The following is a 25,587-nucleotide window of genomic DNA, read 5'->3' on the forward strand; positions in this document are numbered from 1 at the left end:
GTTTATTAATTGAGACAGAGTCACAGATGTGTTTCTGAATATTAGATATTTCTGTCTGTCCACTCAACCACGCACCCAACACAGCCTACATCCGGAAAGTAAATTGGATTGTTTTAAGAAGACTTTTAGTTGAGCCAAAGGGGGCGGGGGGGAGAGAATTAGTTTAAATCTTGCACCAGAGCCAAAAAGACATGTGCCCTGATTTCATTTAAATGCATCTACTTTAAGAGGCTTATCTAAACTAATCATTCAAATTAGCTGTAAGAAGGTAAATTCAGGAAAGCTCCTTTCAAAGAGAACCTCTTCCTACCTTTAATTTTTTTTAAACCCTTATTTTCTAGGGAAAAATTAAAATATTAAGTGAAAGCTGTGAACATTGCATTTATTCATATGTGAAGACAATTTACTGCAGTTCATGGAGCACTGACCTATAAACCATATCTTAGTGGGCAACCTATCTTTGTTTATTTTCATCTCTTTACCCCTTCAGTTTTAAAGGGGGTTCTTCCCTCTCTTACTTCAAACTGTTTTCCTAATGGCAAGTCTATTTCCTGCTGTTCTCTTTAACTCCTATGTTATATCACAAACATACAGTCACTGTAAGTCACTTTCCATCTCTGGCTTAATTACAAATAGCTATGCAATATGCAGACACTAAGGACAGCTAGTGGGCATCTACCTATAATACACTGTCACCTCTCTATACAGCCTCCCTACCCAGTGCATCTAGGGATGTACTTACTATTAGCATTTTTCTTCAGTATTACAACATTCATTGCTAGTGTAATAGGAAAGCCCAGCAAAATAACTGGCTCGACATAAAGAAAAATGAATCAATGACAGCTCCCATGATATACTAATATTTAATCCTGACTATAGGTTGAAATCAAGTTTATGAGCCACTCATCACCACTAGCATGCTGGATTTTGTTTGGGTTTTCTGCTTTTGATCTCAGAGAGTCCAAGTATTTATACCTGCATATATACAAAACTAGGTAGTTAATAGGTACAGCTGAAACAACTATATAAAATCATATATTAAAAAAGTAGTTTATTGTCTTTTGCAGGGACAAACCAACACAATGAAACAAGCTACAGGCTAATGGGAACAAATGTACTTCATTATATCAGTTCTCTATTAAAGTACAAAATATTAAAGTCAGTTTGGTTCTTTTCTTCCTTAATATTTTCTTCTCCTTTATTAAAAAGCACAGAATTCCCTTGTTATTCAGTAGACTGATATGTCAGTGAAGAAGTGCTGGTTGAACAGCATTTTAGACCTGAATTGCAGAAGGCTAATTGTGAATATTCATCCTTAAAGAGGTATTAGCAGTTATTTTCCCGGCTAACTCTGCACAGTCAAAAATGACAGGGAGACCAGAATATCTATCAAACTGCATATACACAAGAAAGGCACTAGTGTAAATCATTTGTATAATACATTATTTTAAATCCTTTCCCTGGGAAAATGTGTCCTACTGCAAGGCATGTTTTAACAATTCACTAAGCATTTGTGCCAAGTGCCTATTATTAGTACCTGAATAAGAAGTGACTGTCACACAGCTGTTTTACTGACAGTCACAGGGCTTTGACTCAAAGGTAACATTGTAGTCAGAGAACAATTCTCCACTTACTGAATTAGCAGATCATCCTCAGCACAAAAAAGACAAGACAGACACAAATAACCGTTCATGCACACACAAGCCACACAGCACTACCTGAATCAATGTTTACATTATTTTCATTAAAAAAAAAAGGTTAAAAAAAGAAAGGAAGAAAGATACCTACTCTTCTTCGTAGTGAAGGGAAAAAGATTCAGGAAGACAAAGTTCTACCGAATCCATGTGCGCTCGGCAACCATTATTTGTGCACCCCAGCAATAAATCAAAGTTTCCTTGACAGAGCACAGTGCAATTAACACAAATGTTCTCCTGGTGACAAGCCTATAGGCACAGCCAGTTGGGACCAAAAGCTCTCACAGTCTCCTAATCAAGGACTTAAAGCCCCGATTGGAGCTTATTAATATGAAGTAGGGCTTTACATATGCAGTCCCACTGGCCCAGACAGATACTGGATTGGTAGCACATTAGCCAATCAGATGTGAGGAGAACAGAGACTGCACAGATTGAGAAAAGCCAGGCAGGTACAGAGGGGTGGAGAAACTGAAAGAGACTGAAAACAGAGTAGGGACTTAATAAAAAGAAATGTAAATGTTACCAATATTTTTCTAAGGGGCTACAAAGAAAACCTAATTAGCATAACTCTCTAGGCACTAGATGTTTTCTGTAACTTAAAACACTATTAGTCAAGTACCTTGAATGGAAGAAATACATGCAGACTCTCAGTTAATGTTGTGAAGAATTCATCATAAGGTAGAGAACTAAGTTTGTGCTGCTATTGTCTGTTTATTCCATTGTTGTTATTTGGGAGGATTTTGCTTGGGGGAGGGGAAGAGGGTTTAAGTGTTTTTGCTTTTTTCATGCAAAAATGATTTTTTTATCTTCTAAATTTTCTGGTATGTACTAAGAAACTAAGCTCAAAATTTACTGTTCTAAAGATCTGCATTGTCATTTTAACTGTAAGTTTGTGTTGTCAGTTTTATTTAAAAAAAGAATATTTAGAACTGAAAATCGATACCAACTTAACAGAAAAACTAATATTTTAAAAATGCATTTGTTTCAACAGCACAGATGCACGCATTGTTATGAGCACATATGTGTACACATACATATATCAGATCCATGTTAATATGGCATACTTAACACATTAGCCATAAATGCACATATCTGCATGTTCATAAACAGAAGGGAAAGCTCCAGCACTGACTAATTTCTTCTGTAACTGTGGAGGGATTATAATGGACTCAACTCAGTCTGTTTCATTTTAATAAGATCAGACTACATTGTGGTATGTCTGAATGAATACCCCTGCAGTTTTTTAATTTACTGTTTAAAGAAAATTTTAACAAACTGGAAGTAAATATATCAAATCCATTACTTGTATATATGCCTACATAATCATCTTTGAACCCAATTGCTCCAAACCACTGGCTTTTATAATTCACACTGATATACCTTATTAAATAAAATTCATTGAATAAACCAATTTTAAGAAAGTGATCATACGCAAAATCAGACACAGTTTACACTGAAAACACCAATTTTAAAAGGGGGTATGATACATTTCCCTCAAAATCTACAGCTTATTATTAACATTACAACTAAAATATACATTTTCTGGTAGCAGAGAAAGAATTTTTTCTACCAAGTTGCGGTGGAAATAAATATCAGCTATTTATGACAAGGAGATAACTGCTACCTTCTTAAGAGTGGAGGACCCACAATTTTTTATAATTCAGCTCTAGTGAGCACAAATCTTTTGTGACTGGAGCCCTACATGATGCAAATGACAATCTTTCAAGATCAAAACAAATCAGTGCAACCCTCAGAATGCATTAATACCATTCACAAATGGGAATACAAATGTCTTCTTCAAATCTATTACACAGCTTTTGGGGAAAAGAAACCCCAGAAATTAATTGAAAAAAAATGAAATGGACATGTTTAAAGCTCTTTATGTTAGACAGTGATTTCCAGTGTAATGTATTCAACCAGATGCAAAGGATAGGCCTGTTCCTTACATATTAAGCATTAATACATGCAAGTTTAAGGATCAGAACCAACACAGCAAAACTATAGCTCTAACTACTGAATAAAAGCAGGTAGTAAAAGCTTAATTACCAGTAGCATTATGCTGTCTATATTGTTAAATGTGAACTCTGTAATTAAGATGTAAATTTGGTTGTGAGAAGTGCATTAGAAGAGCTCTGAGATGTAAAGCCCAAGCATCCTTTAGACACACCATACAGACAAAAAAAAAGATTAGTTTTTAATCAAACCTTAAAACAAGATACATTTAATCATTTTACGGAATTAAAAACCCTTCCTTAAAAAAATACAGAGAAAAAGAAATGCTGTGGTTGTGGGAATCAGATCAACACTTGAAAATTAAATATTTATTCTATACTTGATTTCTTGATATCCATATAAATCCAAAGTAAAAATCCCACTAACTGGTTTATTCATGCACATCTCCAGCAACATATAAACTAATAAACATCTTTAGTTTAAATGTATAACTTTAAATAGATATACATACTCTTAAAATAGCTATTTTCTAACTATACGGACATTAGGGCTTGAAATTCCTTCAGACTCTGTACCTGTGTGTTTTTTATTAAAAAATGATCCGTGTTGGAGATACACACACCCACACATGTGTCATTTGATACAGGTCATTTTTAAATCATTATTTCCTAGAACATATATAATTTGAAATAGGATTATTAAGCCATTTAAAACCTTATCAGACCAAAATTTACCTCATGTTTACTTTTGTTCATTATCTTTTAGACTGTATATTTATACTCAGCTGCTGAAAATCTGACAGTCTATTGCCTTCTCTTGTGGTCTGTCTTCCATCCTTTTCGTGTCCACATAGTTTTCACTACCCCTTAGCTTTCCCTCCCTATCCAATCTTTCTCTCCCCCTATTAACCATCACTATCTTTCCACCAACCATCTTTCATCCAGGCAAGCAGCTGCCTTCACTGCTGTGCTGCTCCTTAGATGACCAGAAACACAGTGCTATACTTTATGTGTTGATAAACAAAGCAGTTGGATTCCTCCGCTGGGACTGAAAGTGTCACCTCTACCAGACCAGGGTCTGGAATTCCAACTAGTTCCACTACTGAAATTCATCTACAGTTTTGAACATGGGTTTCCCAGTTACTGTTCAGCGCTTTTTTTTTTAAAGCTTCTACAGCAGATAACTGTAGTAAAAGTTCTCAATAAACCTTCTTGTGCCACATTTTAAATAAATAAAAAGCCCTGGGGAGAACATAAAATCAAGGTAGATTTTGGTTTATAGAACTTCCGTAAAGGATATGGATTAAAAATGCACATGTACACACACACAAAAAATCTTACCATGAAGAGTATACAAAACATAGTAGAAATGGAACCAAAAAAAAGGGTATGTGTGTGTGGGGATTGGGGGGAAGGAAACAGTCACAAGTGTCCGCAGCAGTCAATGAGAATTACTGTGCAGTGTCTGCATCTCCACACATCTCCATGCATATAATTACCAAATGTAAGAACAGTACATCTTTAAGCATCTTCACACTTAAATGCAATCGACATTTCAAGGCATCCAAGGAGCCAGATTCCTAAATCACATCTACCTCAAGGCAACCGAAGAAGTGAAGATTCAGTGGCACTTTACAGAAGCAGCATAGTATATTATGACAAGAACGTATTTGCTTAAAAGAGACCAAAATACATTTGGGAAGGGGTCAAAAACATTATTAATTCCAGCGTCTGCTCAGAGATTATTTATTTTTAAATAAATACTTTTTCTGAACCTATTCTATTTAAGAAGGCTGTTTCCCACCTCAGCAAAACCTACATATGGGCTATGAGATTTTCAATAAAGTTTTAATTAAATGTTGGAGTATCACTCGTTGTTTGAGAGGAACTATGAGAGGACCAAATTAATGTTTATTTGCCACTCTGCCAGGTAACTAGGTGAGCTAGTGTCAAATAAAAAACACAATTTAAATTTGTTTCATGCTATTCATGCTAATTTCATTAAAATTGCTCTGCTGCTGTCTCCTTCCTCCTAGACACATAACTGGTTTGGTTTTGGAGTTTGCCTTTAGTGCTTCTTATTAGAAGGGATGCAGTGAATCTATGGGCACACTGTTAATGTAGAGAAAAATCTTTTCACTAAAATGAGTTGCAAATTTTGTTCACCTGTTTTTAAATGGTTAGGCAAATGGTAGCAGGTAACTACTTTAGAACCATCTGCTTCTTCGATCTGTATTTAGTATTAATCACTCCCTGCTTTGATCCTACACACAAAAAAAACCCAACACTACCTCAACATGTTCTTTAGAACTTCATCACAAAACAGGAATTGTTCTACACACAAAGCTGAGGGCTGTTTGTTAGTTTAAAAATTCGGTTTTAGCAGATGACATATCTTCTCTAAGAAATCACAGCAAACACTTTGCCATATTATCAAAGTATATTCAAGTCACCCGATCTTAGCAATACACTCCATATTTTCTATTTCCTTTATTTTCAAGAACACAGACGTTAATTTTTAAATAACTGCCTTCACTGCTACAGAATAGAACCTTTTCCTACTGTTGTAAGTGAAAATTGTTCTGCTGAATAAAAAACACCCTTTACAGAGCCTTAAAAAAAGTGCCTACCCATTGCCCAACACTCAAAAAAAGGCTATTCTCATTAGAGAGAAATGAAGTGTCCACTCCAATATTGATATTTTTCGATTACACCGGGCTCTTACCCTAGTGTAAGTTTCTTCAGAGAAGCAGTAATGTGTTACTGTCTCAGACAGCCAAGGATAAAATGACTGAGGGAATTCAGTTGCTCTGTTTAATTAATACAGGATTATTTCACTTTCATTTTGTGAAGCTAATAATATGACTGGTGGAATGTCAGTAAAAATTAAATCATAAACTAGTGCAGTACCAAAGGGAAAACTTACTTTAGTTACAGAGTATTCCCAGCAGAAATCTTGAAAATCTTATACATATTTACACTGATAAAATACCGCATGTACTTCATGGGACACTGCAAGCTTTCAACAATCCTTATGTCACGTATTTACAGAGCAAGAGTTAACATTTTGAGATTATACATTAATAAATGAGTTGCAGTTATATTGTTTCCTGAATGTTAAGCACCACATGTTAAATGCAGAAACACATTCAAGGTCAATGTCCTATTTTAGACCTTTTCAGCAGATGTGGTATTATGATAATCACACTTAAAATATTCCTATAGAAAGAGTAAATTAGCCCTTTTCACTAGAAAGATGATTATGATAAACAATAAATCTGAGAGAGGACAAATTCATATTGCTTTTTTCTAAAGCAATGAATTGCTGTTCTTTATTGTGATAGTGGCATTTTCATGCAAGAATTAAAAAAAGAAGGGCCCACATTATTCTGCTTTTGAATTCCCTTTTATTTGTCGAACGTTTTATATCTGAGAAAACATTTTTTTCCACAAAAATATGTTTTCCCTCAGAACAAAACAACAAGAAAAGAAATTCTGTCTTTCCTTCTCCTCTGCAACCTTCATGAAATATAGTATCCCACAAAACAAGGAGGCAACAAAGAAAAACTTAGCATCAAAGGCCATTCCTAAGTGAGATTAGGGTTTCAGTTCAGACTAATTGAGGTGCAAGATCTGATGGGTTGGCAGTGGGGGGTGGGTTTTTTTCTGGTCTACCACCTGATTGGAAGCTCCGGGAGCTAAAAATAGAAAAGAAGATGGAGTGCAAATATTTCCACAGTAAAAACACCAATAATCTTTACCGTGAGCTGACATGAATTGCTTGTTACAACTGCCCTAGGATATCATGGCTTGAAGTGACTGTGTGCGCGCACACACACACACAAGCTACTAACCATCCTCAAAGCTATTGTAATATGTGTTTGTGCATGTGCATGTTGCAGGTGTCCCTATGAAATCTGACTTCTGGCTGATACACCTGCCATACAAAAACACATTATCTGCAGATTGGATGGGTTGTTTTTCTGTGGTTTTTTCGGTTTTGTTTTTTTCTTTGCTGACTATCCCAGCCTATCTTCCATCACTCTTCTTTCTTTTTTTCCCCTCTACTCCCCCTCCACTCCCTTTGCTCTGGCATTTTTATTATTAATGTTATTGCTATTATTACTGTCCAAGCATAAGCTGATCCACAGGGGAGCCTGTGTAATTTAACCCCTCAAGCGCTAAATTCCTTCACATGTGCCAAAGACACAGGTTTGTTGTTGCCTCCAGCAATATCCCAGGAAGACAAGTGATGGCGGTGTCATATCATCACACAGCGACTTAATCTATTGCGACACCCAGGGAACGGGCAACTGAAGAGATTTACAGAACACACTCTCTGACGGAATACAAAAATGTTATCCCCCTTCCCAATAAACTCAAGTCATACGGAACAAAGTGAAACAAATTTCACCCTCCTATCATGCTCAGTTTCTGCCATTCACTGTATATTATCCAATCCTCACCCAACAGTAGTGTTCTTAACTTATATCTATGCAGCACTATTACTACATTTGTGTTCTCTCTCCTTTGTTCTTCTCGTGTTCCCCGATTAGCGAACAGCCAGATCATGTTGAACTGCCAAGTAACATAGCCTCAGAAATCTTTTCTCTGTACACTAGATGACTGGAACCATCACGTACACTGAGGTTATCTCAGTGTGTGCTCTCCGGTGGTCTGACACCAAATGCATGTTTCTAAAACAATATTTTAAATAGCTTGCACTTTTTAAGGGTGTACATCACACTACAGGCAGTCCCCGGGTTACGTACAAGATAGGGACTGTAGGTTTGTTCTTAAGTTGAATCTGTATGTAAGTTGGAACTGGCGTCCAGATTCAGCCGCTGCTGAAACTGATCAGTTTCAACAGTGGCTGAATCTGGATGCCAGTTCTGACTTACATACAGATTCAACTTAAGAACCCCAGGCATCCCCAAGTCAGCTGCTGCTGAAACTGATCAGTGGCTGATTCCAGGAAGCAGGGGATTCCTGTAGTCAGCCACTGGTCAGTTTCAGCAGCGGCTGACTTGGGGACGCCTGGGGCAGAGCAGCTGGGATGCTGTTGGACCAACCCAGCAGCACCCCAGCTGCTCTGCCCCAAGCATCCTGATTCAGCCGCTGCTGAAACTGACCAGCAGTGGCTGAATCAGGACGCCTGAGGCAGAGCAGCTGGGGTGCTGCCTTGTTGGTCCAGTAGCGCCCAGAGCGGCGCTACGGGACCAACCGGCAGCGCCCCACCTGCTGTACCACAGGCGTCCGGAGCAAAGCCGTGGAGCACGGGGGCAGCGGGACAGCCCAGACACGCCATGGCTGTCCTGCTGCCCTCGGACTCCTTGGCTTTGCTCTGCTTTGCTCCCCGTCTACCTGGTCTGCAGACCAGGCGGACGGGGAGCAAAGCGGCGGAACACGTGGGCAGCGGACAGCCCAGACGCGTCTGGGCTGTCCGCTGCCCGCGTGCTCCGCGGCTTTGTTCTGCTTTGTTCCCCATCTCCCTGGTCTGCAGACCAGGGGGACGGGGAGCAAAGCCGCGTCTGGGCTGTCCGCTGCCCGCATGTTCCGCCGCTTTGCTTCCTCTCCCTGGTCTGCTGGAGACCAGGGAGACGGGCCCCGTTCGTAATCTTTGCTTCCTCTCCCTGGTCTGCTGGAGACCAGGGAGACGGGCCCCATTCGTAACGTAAGTCGGATCCGCGTAACTTGGGGACTGCCTGTATACTAAACTTTCACCCTTTAGCCACAGTAAATACTGACAAAAAGAAAAGCACCTACCATACATACTGAAAAGCAGGAGCCTGTCGTCCCACCCTAGAGATTTTCCACATGGGCATCCTACTTTTGTTATCTGTTTCCCTTTTTAAGAAAGAAGGAAAATTTCATATAGATGTATGTGACTAATTCTTTTAGAATATAGGTGATATTTTCCATCTTAATGCTGATGTTCATTGCGATGGAAGAATTTGGGGTGAGTTTAGTTTTGGAATATTTCTTGAGTTAGGAAGCTAAACAAACCACAGAGAATTTTCAGTAGTATTAGGGCTGTGGTAGAGGAATACTAGATTATTTCTCCTCATTCTAACTTGGAATCCTAACTATTAAAATGGCAATAGTTCATAAAACTTGAAGTCCCCTAATTAAGGCCTGACGCAGCAGCAACTAGTCCTTATTTACCTGAACCCTCATGTTTAATTTAGTGTGACTACTTGCATGTGGAATGCTTTGCAGCACTGACTGAGCCCTTAACATCTGAAATGTAAAAAACACTAACATTTCCCAGACTCCCTGCCAAATGAATTCTGAGAACACACAGGTACATACATATACAAAGTAGAGTTTGGGTTAAATAGCATCTTGTACTTTTCCCCAATACAAAGAGATTTTTTTTAGCAAGTTATGAACATGAAGGTTCCAGATGAGGAATTGCTTTTCTTTAGAACTACTATAACAAACTGTTTCACCATCGTTACACTTACCAAGTCTTGTGGCCCAGACCACCTGAGCAATGGAACTCAAACAAGGAAAGTCCTGAGAGAATACATTTGAGCTCAGGTAAGATGCTGTTCTCTACACCCAAAAGAGGTGTGCACTAGCTCATTCAAAAGTGCAAGCTAATTTGTTCCAAAACATACCAGGTAGCACTGCGTACTAATGGGCTGTGTCTACACTGCACCCCTTTTCCGGAAAAGAGATGCAGATTAGACCAGTCGGAATTGCAAATCCGCGGGGGATTTAAATATCCCCCGCGGCATTTGCATTTACATGGCTGTCGCTTTTTTCCGGCTTGGGGATAAGCGCCAGTCTAGACGCGATTCTCCGGAAAATAAGCCCTTTTCCAGAGGATTTCTTATTCCTACTTGAAAGTACTTGAAAGTAGGAATAAGAAATCCTCCGGAAAAGGGTTTATTTTCCGGAGAATCGCGTCTAGACTGGCCCTTTTCTCCGGCTTATCCCCAAGCCGGAAAAAAGCGGCAGCCATGTAAATGCAAATGCCGCGGGGGATATTTAAATCCCCCGCGGATTTGCAATTCCGACTGGTCTAATCTGCATCCCTTTTCCGGAAAAGGGGTACAGTGTAGTCACAGCTATTCAGTATAACATTACTGCAGTCATTAATATGCTATACTGTATCATTTCCTTTGACCACTTTAACACTTGTTGACTAAAATGTATTAGAATCACGTTGTTAAATACAGTGGGACTTGCCTCTATTTGTTGTGACTAATGTAATGAAATCATTCACTTTCTACATGTATTAGCAAAGATGATTAAATGAGACAATATAATCTTAATGTGATATTTTTGTGGCTGGAGCTTTCCATTATTGCCTGAGTTTCTGTCCCACTACCAGCCTCATTTCTATTGATCAGGCAGTTAGTCCTATTCAATTATTCAATCTCAATCAATAGATTTAGCTCTATGAGATGTAAACATTGTGCTTACCATTATCCAACTTAATTCATGTGCCTGCAAATTTGGACAGATTTACAAGTTTCCTTCTTTAGAAATTAGCAAATCTAGGTTTCTGAAACTGGTCTTTACTTGTCATCAATTCTGCCTTCTCTCCCCACCCTTTGTGTTTTCCAGGGATTAGGCTGAACAGTTACATTGACAGAATTGATATTTCATGGTTGACAGAAAAAGTAATAAATAGTAATTAATTATTTTATTAAATACTAGAATAGTAAATGAGGCACTATTACTTTCATTGCTTTATTCTTAAAGATGGCCCAATGAATACCCACCTCAAAAATGAATGTATGTATGTTGCTATTGCCAAATGTTAAACATGCACTTACAAATCTGTCCTTCCCTTGCACTTAGCATTGAAAATTGAGTCCTATCAAATATATTACGTGTATAGGTTATATATATACACATCATACACTCACATCTGGCCATCTTCATATGGTCATCTGAGTTGTGTGTACAAAAAGGTAAACTTGAACAAACATGGAAGCAGGACATGGGACACAAAAATTAAAGGTTCAGTTTCTGAGGCTTGGTTGGTTAGTAACTTTGTGGCAAAAGTTCAGCTTTTCCACCTAGATCAGTGTTTTTCAGCCAGTGGTACAAGTATCCTTAGGGGTACTCAAGAGAAGTCTGGCGGGTACGTCAACACAACTGAAACTTGAAGAAAACTGAATTTTTATTTTAGGTTTTACAGCATTTTATTATTTTTGCACTTTTTACATCCAAAAATTTCATCTCCCATCCAGCTACGATTAAGTTGTTTAAATAAATGTGTTGCAATGATAGAAAAAAAAATGTGTGTCTGAAAACTGTAGGTACTGGGGGTACTTATAAATTTTGTTGAAAAAGGTGTACTTTATATATATATAAAAAAAAAGGTTGAGAAGCACTGACCTAGATGATCCAAACCAATTGACCTTAAAATCTAATGTGTTTAATATACAATACATCTTTTCCCTTTGGAACCTGACCTAATAGGCCTTTTTTCAGCCAAATCCCACATTTGTTTCACTGGTATTTTTGCCAGAGTAAAGCCTTCAGTAATAGACCTCTAGTTACAATTTCGAGGTTACAGGATATAAACCTCTATTATTTTCCAGGAGAGAGAGAGAGAGAGAGAGAGAGAGAGAGAGAATCTGATATCACACTGATAACCAACTACATTTCATCTCAATCTTCAATTATACAGACAAGCCAGTTAAAGACAGATGTTATAGCTCTTCCCTAATGCTGTCCTGTGAAATACTGAGTTTCTCCTAATGTGCTGTCCTCCTCAGCTCCCACTGGTGTCAATAGCATGAAAAGGTGGCTCAACACCTCACAAGTTTGGCCCTAACAATCTCTGGTTCATGATCATGGGAATGCAGTACATGCTACTGCAGGAAAATCTGAAGCCTTTTCCATGTGAAGCTATTAGGGAACTATTGTTTACAAGAATCTCTTCAGTACTGTTGGAGGTAACAGTGAAATCTATACAATGTCTTTTAGAAACCAAACATAATTAGAAAAGTTGTGATGGATTTCTCATATTGAACCTCTTGCTCTCCCATCAGATTATCAGCCTCTGAGGCTTTAACATACACTCTATTTGTGCCATTAAGAGCACTATCTGTACCCTTTTGTACCATTTCTATTAGTACACGTGTGTTCAAAATGCTATCAGTCTTTATTCAATATTACAAGGTGACAAATTGAGAATCATTTCCCTTTCAATATATTTTCTAAATAGATTCTACAAACCTGATTTAGTTATTTGCATTATGTTTTGGAACAAGGAACTGGGTTGAGAGTGTCTAAATAAAGTAAAGCATGTAAGCAAATCAGAATTTTATTCTTCACTCATTGAGGAAAGCTGAGATTTAAAATAAAAGGGCTGGATTGCCTTCCTCTTCATATATACTGCAAAGTTCCTTCACTTTTCCTGTTTTTCTTGTAGATTCACTTGTAAAGCTGGCTACAGCCACATTTGAAGTCCTGAGGTGTGACTCCTGACCTCTGTTATGTTAGCCCTTCTCTACCGAAGAACTGCCCCTTGGATCACCAACTTGCTATTATGCTGTGGTTAATAGACCTGACCCATGAATTTTTTTTTTAAATCTGGCTACCGTCCTATCTCTAAATTCTTTATTTTGAATGAATACCGATTTTGTGACATGAAGTCTGCAATATAATGAAATGCAAACAATGAAAAGGCTAAATCAGTTTACAAAAAAATCTATTTGTCAAACAGTGTGGAGATGCTCCCAATTTAGTCTGGGCAGTTCATGCAGCTCTTGATAAGGGAGTTAAAACTGAGCCGTTCCACTGCATAAAAATAAAGGCAGCTGCAAAAGAGATATGTTTTCTTTCAAAGAGTCTTTTCTGTAACCTGTAGCTAATAAAATGAAAAACAAAATCCTGGATTCTGTGGGAATTTTCTTACAAGCAGGAGCCCTGTTACAGAAGGCAGCAGCAAAAGCCTCCCCAGAACAGTCCCCTTATGTCACATTTGCATTTCTATTCAGCTACATTGCCTGACAATAAAGCAAATGGGTTGCTTTATCTGTACAATTCTGGACAACAGAGATTTCCAAGCCATACAAAGGAACAAGCTTAACATTCAGCACTCAACACTTCCCAGTGCAGCCCCCCAAAATCCTGTGGGGAATGCAGTCACATAACACCTGTCCACACCAAAAACTTAAACTGTCACATTATCAGAAAATGAACCGGTTAAAAAACAAAACAAAACAACAAAAGGTCAGCAAGACTATCAAATGATACACCAGCCTCACATAAAAATATTCCCAAATCTGAACATTTTAAAGCATTGTTTCCATCATAATTGAAAACCAGGAAGTTGCCCAAGAATGTAAAAGGGAGATACAATGCCTAGTAAATGGGTTGTTACTTTATCTGCCCCATTTTGACTGATTTTATTACACCAAATGCAATGTAGAGATCTTTTTATCATAAAAATGTCAAACCTTCCACATTGCACTAGTTTTTATTAAGGCACCTTTAGCAGCTAGTCTTGCTAACTTGTGCCATTTCATTTCAGTCTGAGAAAATTTCAGCCTAATTCCTTCAAAATTAATATCTGCTTATTTAAAAGTTAACAATGACAAAAAATTGCAGAAGCTGAAATCTCTGGATCAAACATGAGTTATGACAGGACTTAAGCCTGTTATAATACAGGATAGGGCTTTAAACTGCAAGAAAAAATTATAATCACACAGCTCTATAGATATTTGGACTTTATTCTGGCATTTTGTGACACCTATATACCTGCTGTATCTTTCTCATTGGTCTGATTTTCTATGCAACAGCACATATTTTGTCTACACAGACTGGAGTTCAAATATGTCATTGGCTAAACCTCTCCAGGAGATGATTCTTTGAATATACAGATTTCTAATATGGGTAAGAAATGGGAGTGGAAAGGAAGGGTGTCCACATTTGACAGCAGTAGATACCTTAAATCACAACACACATTTTACACAGAATAATGCAGTCTCAAGCTGATAGATTAACATTTCAATTCCTGACCTAAACTGCTAGGTACTGTCCTCTATCTCTTATTCATGTGCACACACATGCACTCACTCACCCAAAATATTACTGCCAAAACAAAGCAGTCACCATTATTTAGCAATGCAGACGGGGTGCATAGATTCTTAGAGTGTACAAAGCTGCTATTCCTAATCTTACTTACTTGGATGCTTAGCTGCTGTCTTCTCTTTCTGTGAGGTCGTTGCCCTTTCACACTCAAGCAAGGGTATAACACTGTATTCTAGCTCTATACATCGCAGTGAGAGGACAGACACATTTTATTATCCCTGCCACTGGAACTGGCACTATTGCTGGAGGTGAACTAAACTACCAGTTATTCTTTGATACTGAACAAAATGCTGCATAGCCTTGATATGCTGCATGGGTGACAACAGGCAAAACTGAGGATTAATTTTGTCTTCAATGTGTACTCACACGGTTCTGACTGACTTCATGGGGATCATGAAGTACATAGCAGAATTTAGTCCTTAAGCATTGCTGATGGGGACTTTCCTTGCATTAAACAAAATAAAAGACATTTGTTGTAGAATAAAATGCAGAAGTTGCTGATATAAAGTAAGCATTCACCAACCCATTACCAGAGGGTACTGTTTGAAATATTATGGTATATCAGATGTTACATGGGATAACTGTTGGGGATATGCTGATTTATTAATGGAAACTACTATAGATGAAAAAAGACAATCTCGGGTACAGCTAGACTGCCGCAGGTATCCTGGAAAAGCAATGCCGCGTCCAAGGAACGCGTCTGCTTTTCTGAAAAAAAATTCAGAAAAGTGGACGTGTTCTTTCACTATCCCTGTAAACCTCATTGTATGAGGAAGAAGGGATGGCTCAGAAGAGCAGGCTTTTCCAAACTCTGTCGCCGAGTAGATGCGCCAAATTTCAGAAAATCCTCTTTCAAAAGAAAAGCGGAAAAGGATACGCAAATTGTACTTCGCAATTTGCATATCTTTTTCTGACTTTTCTTTGTAGTCTAGACGTAGCCATAGAGACTTGGCACTTAAGGAAAGAGATCTAGATCAAACATTTTATGTTGGTTTGTTCAAGGACAACTTGGATCTCAAGTTGGTTTGTGCAACATGCTTAAGTGGTCACCACCCAAAACTAAAATTAGTCTCTGACCTCAGCTCCCTTGTAAATACCATTGATGAGAAGTTACATCTTATACATGCAGTACTTAGAGCTTAAATAATTTCTCTATGGTATTTCTAAAATACCTATCAGTGTAGTTTCTAGTTGGTCATCACACACTTGGGCTGTGTCTACACTGGCCAGTTTTTCCGAAAAAATCAGCCACTTTTCCGGAAAAACTTACCAGCTGTCTACACTGGCCGCTTGAATTTCTGCAAAAGCACTGACGATATCATGTAAGATTTTCAGTATTCTTGCGGAAATACTATGCTGCTCTCATTCAGGCAAAAGTCCTTTTGTGCAAAACTTTTGCGCAAAAGGGCCAGTGTAGACAGCTCAGATTTGTTTTCCGCAAAAAAGCCCCGATCGCAAAAATGGCGATCGGGGCTTGTTTGCGGAACAGAGCGTCTAGATGGGCACGGACACTTTTCCGCAAAAAGTGCTTTTGCGGAAAAGCGTCCGTGCCAATCTAGACACTCTGTTCCGAAAATGCTTTTAACGGAAAACGTTTTCGTTAAAAGCATTTCCGAAAAATCATGCCAGGCTAGATGTAGCCATTATGTGTGAAGTACAGTACTCAGCATGACCAAAGGAAGAATTCAACAATGGGTTCTTTGAGGCATTTACAAGGTAACTTTTTATTTTCAACATTGGATGTGTAGGTCTGTCAAGAGATACAAGATTTTTAGGAGATGATCAAGATTTTTAGGATCTGCTTGTACCGAACAAGCGATAAGTTAAAATACAGTTGTTTAGATCGCCATGCTAAACAACGTGTTATTCCTTTGTCTGCTGCCTCATAAAAAGGAAGTAATATTCATGACAAATTGACTTTCTGAAAATGTGCCCCTTGTAAGGATCTGAAAATGTACTCCTTAGGTCAGTGTCATTTCTACTGACTGGCTAGATTCCCCTAAGCCATTAAAAAGGGTGCATGAAATCTTTCTAATACAGAAAAATATTGTTTGATGAGCTCAATTTCTTCCCTTTAGATACCTTCTTCCTTCCCATTACTGGATATTGCCTGGCACATTTTCCTTTGACAACCTAGTCATTTTTTTCAACAAGTGCCCAAAACCAAAGAATGGGTACTCTGACTTTTATGTAATTGGAATGGGAGCTGCATATAGATAGTATCAGTAAAGATTACCAGATCCCCTCATCATCGGTGTTTCTAGCAATATGAAGCTGCTACTCTCCAATGACCCATCTGGTTATTAATTTATCCCACCTTCCATCTGCTCTTCTTGCTGGTCCAATGCCACTTCAACTTCAGTACTTCAGGGTCTTTCTTCATGATGTCATTCAACTTGGTTTGCTACCATATCCATTTGTTTTTCTCTTCACGTGAGATCAAGCATACATCTTTCTTTCTTTCTGTCTTTCTGTCTGTCTCCAACCTTTTGCTTCTGCTCCATCTTCTTAGTGAGTGTCTATGTTTCTGCTCCATTTATCATAGCTGGCAGTTTGCACTACAAAGGTGTCAAGGAAAGCCAGAGAGTTCACTCTTCAAGATACTGCCTTTCTAACCTCCTTATGGCTCGTCATCCAGTCTCAGCTCTTAACTTTGAACTACATGTTTAGAATAGCGTGCATCAGTTGCAAATAAATCAGTTTAAGGTGAATTAGATAATGATAACAATGCAGCTTTAAAGTCAATAAACACATCTTCAGCCTCGCTCTAATTTCTTTCTGTATTCATTTTTCTTCACTTTTGTTTACTTCCTGAGTTTAGTTGCTGTTAACATTATAGCATTTTATAAAAAGCTCCTGCCAAAAAGTGCATTAAATCCATAACAATGATAGAAGTAATGCATACTTATAGAGCTTTGTACTTCTGCCCAAAACTTGGTTACCCAACTGTTTCTCATTTGCATATTCTTATAGACACATGCTTAACAACTAATTCCATTTGGAAAAAATGTGTCTTGGATCCACAATGCTGATAATTCAGAACGAAGTCTGACAAACTGGCCCAAATTCTGATTTCAGCTACACTGACTTCCTCAGGATTGCTGCAGGGTGGCTGAGGGCAGAACTTGACCAACTGCCTCTAAATAACTTAACATTTACCTCATACAGGACCCAATCACAAGAAAGGCAGATGCTTACCACCACTCTAAATAAGGTATACCATATTCAAGCTCACAACCATCATCATAATTCAGCTCCTCAAAAAGAAGTTTCTGATCCAAAGTATGATATTGGAGATGCAAGTCCAATTCAGAGTCACACCAGGGCAAAATTCAAACTAACATAATCTGTTATACCTATGCACAAGAGTGGTAATTAAATAGCAAGATTCAGCATTTAAAATGCTAAATTCCCTAGCATTTTTAATTACTCTGGACAATAATCAGAGGGTTTTTGAAATAATAATAATAAAAAAGCTTTGAAAATCCTTTTTGACCTAACAGATCTCGTCTCAGTTGAAAACTTCAAATCCCTGATAATTGCTACCATATGCCACCAGAGTGAAGACTATAGAATTCCGAAATCAACATACCAATTGACTGTGTACATGTACATCAAATAGACATGCCAAAAATCCTTTTGAAATGTAAACTGAAATCACAATGAGTATGCATGTGCTGCTTGCTCGAACAAAATGCTGCAGTTGAGCGGATTGGCTGGCTCTGCATATTGGTAACAGGCATGCTGCTTTTTGGTTTTAGGTCTTCCATTCACCTTCTGATCTCTGCTGTCCTGGTCAGAAATCCCTATCATTTGACAGAAGTTTGGTGGTTGAATAAAAAGAATTCGTCGTCTCAGCTTTTCACATTGGCAACATTCTTTTGCAACTGTCCATGGTAAGAATGAGAAATCCTTGCAATCTGAATAGAGGTGAACTACCATCTTCCCCTTACAAATAGTACTTACATTGGAAATAAAAGTTACAGGATATCCTCAAAATGACAGTACATTCTAAAATTATCAAAACCACTGCCACCATCATGCCACACACTTACACACACACACACACACACACACATATCCGCTTCCTAAATAAATGAAAATAAAATTGTAGTATACACGACTTTGGTGTTGATGAAAAACTGAGTGTGGATGTATCATTTTGTCACTTAGGTGACAAATGTCCTTCATTTCTTAAGCTTTTCTTAGTATCAAACTAGAAACATCTAGTCCTGCAGAGGTTGTTGCCAAACCTTTATGGAATATGATATCCAGTTCTGGTGGCCACCCTTCAAAAGGATGTTGGCAGACTGAAGAATTCAGAAAAGAGCTACAAGAATGATTGGCGGTCGGGAAAAGATGCTGAATAGTGGAAGACTAAAGTAGCTCAGTCTCTTTAGTTAATCCAAGAGAAAATTAAAATGTGACTTGGTCATGGTCTAGAAGATTTCAACTTGTTGATGGCTCTTTAATCTAGCGGAAACAGGTATAACAAGATCTGATGGATGAAAGCTGAAGCTAGACAAATTTAGAATAAATATTAAGTGAAAAATTTTAACAGTGAGACTAATTAACCATTGGGATAATTTACTGAGCGATGTGGTAGATTCTCCATCACTTGAAATTAAGATTACATATCTTTATTAAAAAGATATAGTTTAACTCAAATAGGAGTTATGGTCTTGATGCAGAAATAACTAGCTAAAATTCTAATGGCCTGTGTCATGCAGGTCAGACTAGAGGAGTAGACTGGCTCCTTCTGACTTTACACTTAATGAATCTAATTTCACATATCCAATTTCAAAATTAGTCATTTTTACTATTCCATATTACAAAGGAGTGAGCTTATGTACACCCTGTGCTATTGTATCACTGAAACACTCTGCCTTAGCTTCTTCCCAGTCCTTATCTAGCATTAGCATTTCAAAAATATTTAACATAATAATTGCAAAATAGATCATATGAGCATAATGTCTCCTAGCTGTTACATCAGACAACTGTTGCTATCAGCTCCATTCTATAACCACTGTGTAAACTGATTTCTTAACCAACATTATACATTCTACAAGTTTGTAAACTGCATCCCAACTAACATTCCAAGGCCCACTCCTGAAACCATCACCCCTGGGTGGTCTTTTCCTGTGCAAATATTTCCACGAAAGCCAATCAACATGCATAGTAGGTTGTAAGAAACAGGCTTCAGTTAATAATGTTTCCCTTTTTCCCTGCAAATTCTTGTATTCTTCCAACCTGTAAATATGCAAGTACAATCTGAGATTCTAATTCAAACCTTCAGACAGTCTTTTCCTTAAAATTCCCCTCCTTTCCCAAAAAGAATTAAAAGCATGTTGCCTTTCACTAAAAATCAACACTATCCTTAGTGGTTAGTTTGAGGCAGCTACACAATATCCTGCATTTACTCAAAGAAAACAGTAAATATTAAATAAAATAAACAAATAAACTAATAATAAACTAATAATAATAAATTATTATGAATAATAAGCCATTTTAGCCAAATCTCTAACAATGTCTCTTCCACTTGGTAAAAACTGGTGTGAGGAAAAAATGTTGACAGCAGAGAGTGGGTCAAGGTTATGGCTATAAAGAAGGTAAAAGCGGCAGTGTAACAATGTATAGGGAATGGGTATCTACATAGTGGGCAACACATGGCAAATCAAGAACAATAGCAGATTACAGGGATGCAATGAAGGAATGCATCTCATACCTGGTAGCCACAGACAAGACAATGACCCATCCAATTATCTTTACTCTTTATTTTATTCTTCATCCTTCAGTCAACTGTTTCAAGCATGGGATGCACCCTCTTCAATCAATTTTACATTCACTTTGCATATGCCTTTATAGATATATTCATTTTATTTTAGCCCTCTCTGTGTCTGGCACTATATAGAGAGACAAACAAATTCACGTGAGTATAAAGTCTAGCAGACTCTGTCTGCAAGGTATTAACACGTATTTTTCATTTTCTCGCCTTTACAGAAGTTCCATTAACCATCCACCACTGCAAAATGCTATTTAGTAGCCAGTGCCATCATGTGCAATGGGGCAAATCATACACCTATTGACCAATGCTACACATTTGTTTATGTTGTCTCTCTGGTTCGACAAGTCTGTACCAATGGCACCTGTTAAAGCTGCTTCAACTAAGCTGTTCTGCATTTGTCTGGCTGGATTTGGACTTCCTGGATCTCTGACTGAATACAAAGTGATTAGAAAAATCAGTGTTTGGCAACAAGCACAGTGGGGAGTACACTGTGTATTGGTATACAAGAGCACAATGTGTTCTTCATAACATCACTGAGGGAGCATGCTGCTAGAATCTCTGTGCTGTTGAGATCAAAATGGTCTCCTTTGTTGTCAGCTGTTTATTAGCAGCTGTTTAATGTAATTCCAAATGATCTGCTTGAATGAAGTTGCCATTCTTACAGTTCACTTTAATGTAGTAAAAAACCCAGATTGGCCATATTATTTTTCTATTGTTCTTCTGAAAAGTTACAATTCTTATGTTTCCCCTAAGTCTGTCAAATTAATAAACTATTCTATAATTCTTGAAAAACAAAAAAAAAAATGCTACATTATAAATGAATAAAAAGGATAGGCTCAGATATGAATTTCAAAATATTTTCTTTTCAGGTACTTTAAGCATAAAGCTTTGGCTACAAATACCACATTTACCTCATAAAAAATACTACACACCAAAAAGCAAACTTGCCCATGTGTGTGTGTGTGTGTGTGTGTGTGTGTGTGTGCGCGCACGCACACACAGAGGAATTTTCTTATAATTTAAATGGCTTGCAATATAATAATTAATAAAACAAAAAAGCTGAGAGAAGAAATATTATAAACATTTATATTCTTGTTTAATAACAGTGTAAATTACATAGATATTCGGTGATAACATTTTTGTCAAAATCTATTTGATACTATGACAGATAATACAAGACTTAATCTTTAAAAATATATGCAGTTCTCTGATGAACAATAGAGGGCACTAATGCTTCTAAACTGGCAAAAGCATCACACATCAGAAGGAGCAAAATAGCAATACTACTTATAGCATACAAACCCCATCTTTTATGGTAAATATATATAGTAAAGAGAAGATTTCTTTCTTTCTCCTGAAAAAAAGCTTTATTTCTCCTTTAAATTTCCTAATTTGGCCATAGACAGTAGGATGGGATAAAAACAAACTAAAACTTGCAGTTTTTCAAAGTGTCACTTTCTTTTATTCTTTGCACAAAGCAGAGGTGACTTTTCTTCATATGGAGATTTCTTCTGAGTATTTTCTCACCTCATTCTTGGATATTTTTCCACTGCTCTGTACACCCATTTAAAGATAAACCAATTCCATTGAATACTGCTAAGTGCAGTAGGCAAAGGCCACTTAAGATCTGTGGCCCATGTACCTAAAAAATTGATACAGAAGTAATGGCTAACAAATGTCAGAGAATTATAGGTATCTGGGTGCCACTTGCAAGAAAAGTTTCAAATACTGTTCTACATTTTCAAAAGGACTTATTTTAGCTTTTTACACAATTCTAATATTTTAAACTGTTTTTAACCTCCCTCCCAGGTGACGCAGCATTCATTTACCTGATGTGCTTTCAATAAGAGATGCATGCATATCAAATCTCTTGGAAAAGTTCTACACCTTTAACTGTTTTCTCTCCATAAAAGTTAAAATCACCCAGTCAGAAAACACTTCATCATTTTGCACAGAACAGTTCCCAAGAACATAAAACTTCATTAGCACAGCTACTAGCTGAGCATCATCTACCCTTTTAAAATGCTTACCAGTCTCTCTCATTGGTATTCAAAGAAGCAGTTTTATTTCTCAGCTCTGGAGATTGAAATTTTGGCAAGACAGATTTAAAATGTACCGAACACCAACTAATGGATTGTTTTTTTCTTGGGCTTTGAACGTTTTTTAAAAAAGCCAACACCTCTCTTTAAAACCATTAAAGCCCTTCTATTTGGAAGCCATTAATTCAGGATGACCATTACCTAAACAGAATAAATATTAATATGGCTTGGTGCTCCAGTCCTAGCATATATTGCAAATGAAAAGCCAACTACATATTCATACTGGTTCTACATATGCAGCAAAATTTTTGTGCCTCACTTTGTAATGCCACAATATCAGAAAAGCTGTTCCTCATTTTCAGAGGTACAAAGCAGACACAGCTCCCAGGATGTTGGATAAAACCATTATGCATGTATTTGAGTCAAGTGAACAGTTTAAAACTGATGTAGAAATGTGTCCTGTGGGACTCAAGTTGTGTCTGACTTTAGGAGATACTAAACACCACAATACTAAGATACACAAAATCAGCAAAATTTTTGGCCTTCAGCAGCATGAAATCTTTCAACAGGCTGATGTATTTTGTTCCAATAGTTTCACTTTATCTCATAAAATGGTCTCGAAGAGACTATGCCAACACTAGACTACCATTTTAAATATTGAATGCACTGAAAACAATGGCAGTCCCAGAACAGAACCCTCTTGATCAGGGGTGGGCAATAATTTTGGACGGGGGGCCACTTTACACATTTTGGAAGTGACCACAGGCTGACCCAGAAGGGGTGGGGCCTTAGGTAGAAGGTGTGGGGTTAAGAACTACCCTGCTGGGTACAGTGACCTTATTTTCTGAACCAGCTGCAGCTAGTGAGAACGGTTTAATTTAAATTATTAAACACATTAAGCGTTTTAACTTTCTCACGTTAGTTTATCAAACTTCATTTTAAATAAAGTAAAATATTATGTCCAACAAAAAGGTTTCAATGTTTTCTTTACTTATGGCATGGATGGGAAACCCTTTCTGGATCAGGGTTCACTGACCAACAAAAACATCAGTTGGGGACCACACAAGTGAGAAGCAAAAATCCTACAACCCCCCCCCCCCCCCAATGCTTTCTGATGTGGTCCCAACTGAGACACCTCACTCCTCTGGGTACCCCAGCCTCAAGGAGTGAGGGTAAGGGAAGGGGAGGGGGGGGGACTGAGGTTTTTATGGACCACCTTAGGCTCTGGGGTAGGGACAAAAACGAGGGGTACAGTGCATGAGACAAGGCTGCCAGCAAGCAGGATAGGGATGGGGTACAGGATCTGGATGGGAGCTAGAGTGCAGAAGCAGGCTGGGAGTAGGGTGTCTGGCCAAGTGGAAGGAGCAGGAACAAGGGAGGGTGCAGTGTGTGGCCAGGAGAAAGGGTGCAAGAGTAAGGGAGGGTGTCGGAGCAAGCTTGGGGTGCCAGGTCTTGGAAGGGGAGGGAAGTGAGGGGATAGGTGTGGGAGGGTCTGGGAACCTTACCTCACTTCATCCCCCCTTGAAGCAATGGCAGCAGCCACACTGTCCCAGCCACCCCGGAGGGAGGCCCCTCTACAGCTACAGCCATGTGGCCTGGGGTGGGCCCTGGAGGCACTGCTGCTGCAGCCACGTGGCCCAGGGCCAGCCCCGGAGGCAACATGGCAGTGGCACCTCCGGCACCAGCCCTGGACCCTTTGGCCACAGCAGCAGCACCTCCGGCCTCCAGGGCTGACCCTGGACCCAACAGCCCACTTAGGAGCCTACGCCCCAGTGCTTCCTCCGCCCACTGCAGCCTAACCTGCTGCAGGAGAAGGGAGCGCTCTCCAGCAGCTGCACAGGAGAGAAGGGGTAGGGCTGAGCACCTTCCCCCGTGGCATGTGTGCCACAGGTTGTGCACGCCCATTAGTGGGTGGGGCCTGGAACTGCCTCACGGGCCGGATCCAGCCCATTGAGAGGCTTTTGCCCACCCCTGCTCTTGACAGCCTTCTTAATTTGGTTTTTGTGGCATGGGAGAGGTTGGCTGCTACATGGTACTCTTTGGCAGTAGGAAGGGACTATTATAAGCTATTTTGTAAAATACCGGTCACCAGGAGGAGGGATCATCCTACTGAGAAAGCAACAGTCAGTTGGCCGGTTATTCTCAACAGTATTACCACACGGAAATACAGCCTCCTCTGGTGGAAGGCTTGACGACTGGTTTGTGCCCATCCTGGGTGGGCACTAACTAAAAGGGAGAACATGTTACCTCCCCATGTGACCTCTCTCGCCCCATCTTCAAACCATGGCCTCCATGTTCTCCCTGTCCCCTACACACTGTAGGTTACGTGGAGGGAGCTCTGTCCTCCCACTATGCTAGCTCCCCCTGACATGTTTGGATGCTCTTCTTAGCAGCCAGGACCAACAGCCACTCCTGGATGTTGCCTGCCACAACATAGCAGCTGCCTGGCAGAGTGTGTCCGTATGAGGCAGCAGCAGGCTGCCTCTTGCCTAGGCTTGGAGGGGCAGGAGTAGGCCATCCAGACAGCCTGGTAGAACCTCCCCAACTGTCCCTGGAGCAAAGTCCAAAGAAAACCCTGCCAGAGGCACCCCTGACGCACACCTGCTCCATCCTTCCCTAAGCCCCATCCCTCCCTTGAGCAATACTGCCTGGGGAGATTATGAGGCCCTGGCATGGTGGCAGCAGAAGTTGCTTCCCCTTTGCACACTCACCACTAGGCAGGAGCTGGAGCAGCCCAGCAGCCTGTTGTGCTCTGCTCCACCTCATCCCTTCGTGTCGTCCTCCCGGCCAGCTGCACTCTGCTTCTCCACAGTGGCGGGAAGCAGAATGCCCTGGGGTGGGACGCTCTAACAACCAATGCCACTGCTGAGAAGTTGCTCACAGCAAGCTGGGCGAAGGTGGGGGAAGGGGAGAAATGAGCGGAGCAGGCTGCTAGGCTGCTCTGGCTCCTGCCACTGCTGTGACAGCAGGGGAGAAGTGGAAAGGAGAGAGGAGGGAGACCTCTGCTGCTGCTGCACCAGGGCCCTCCCATACATAGCAGAGTTGAGGTAGCT

At 39.3% G+C, this 25,587-nt stretch overlaps 1 protein-coding gene across 7 annotated transcripts in view; it reads right to left on the reverse strand.

The window, feature by feature from the left end:
• ESRRG (estrogen related receptor gamma) overlaps positions 1-25,587 on the reverse strand; it is a 540,935-nt gene that overhangs the window by 215,116 nt on the left and 300,232 nt on the right. Inside the window, exon 1 of one of the 7 annotated variants that reach the window (XM_006137345.5) lies at positions 1,789-2,000. The exons of the other annotated variants lie outside the window; for them this stretch is intronic. Within the exon in view, the coding sequence (XP_006137407.1) occupies positions 1,789-1,844 (56 nt within the window). The 5' untranslated portion in view covers positions 1,845-2,000. Of the gene's footprint in view, positions 1-1,788; positions 2,001-25,587 lie in introns of those variants that run through there. 7 annotated transcript variants of the gene reach the window in all.

This window comes from Pelodiscus sinensis, chromosome 3 (genome assembly GCF_052426305.1).
Source record: "Pelodiscus sinensis isolate ZL-2025 chromosome 3, ASM5242630v1, whole genome shotgun sequence".
Classification (NCBI taxonomy): domain Eukaryota; kingdom Metazoa; phylum Chordata; order Testudines; family Trionychidae; genus Pelodiscus; species Pelodiscus sinensis.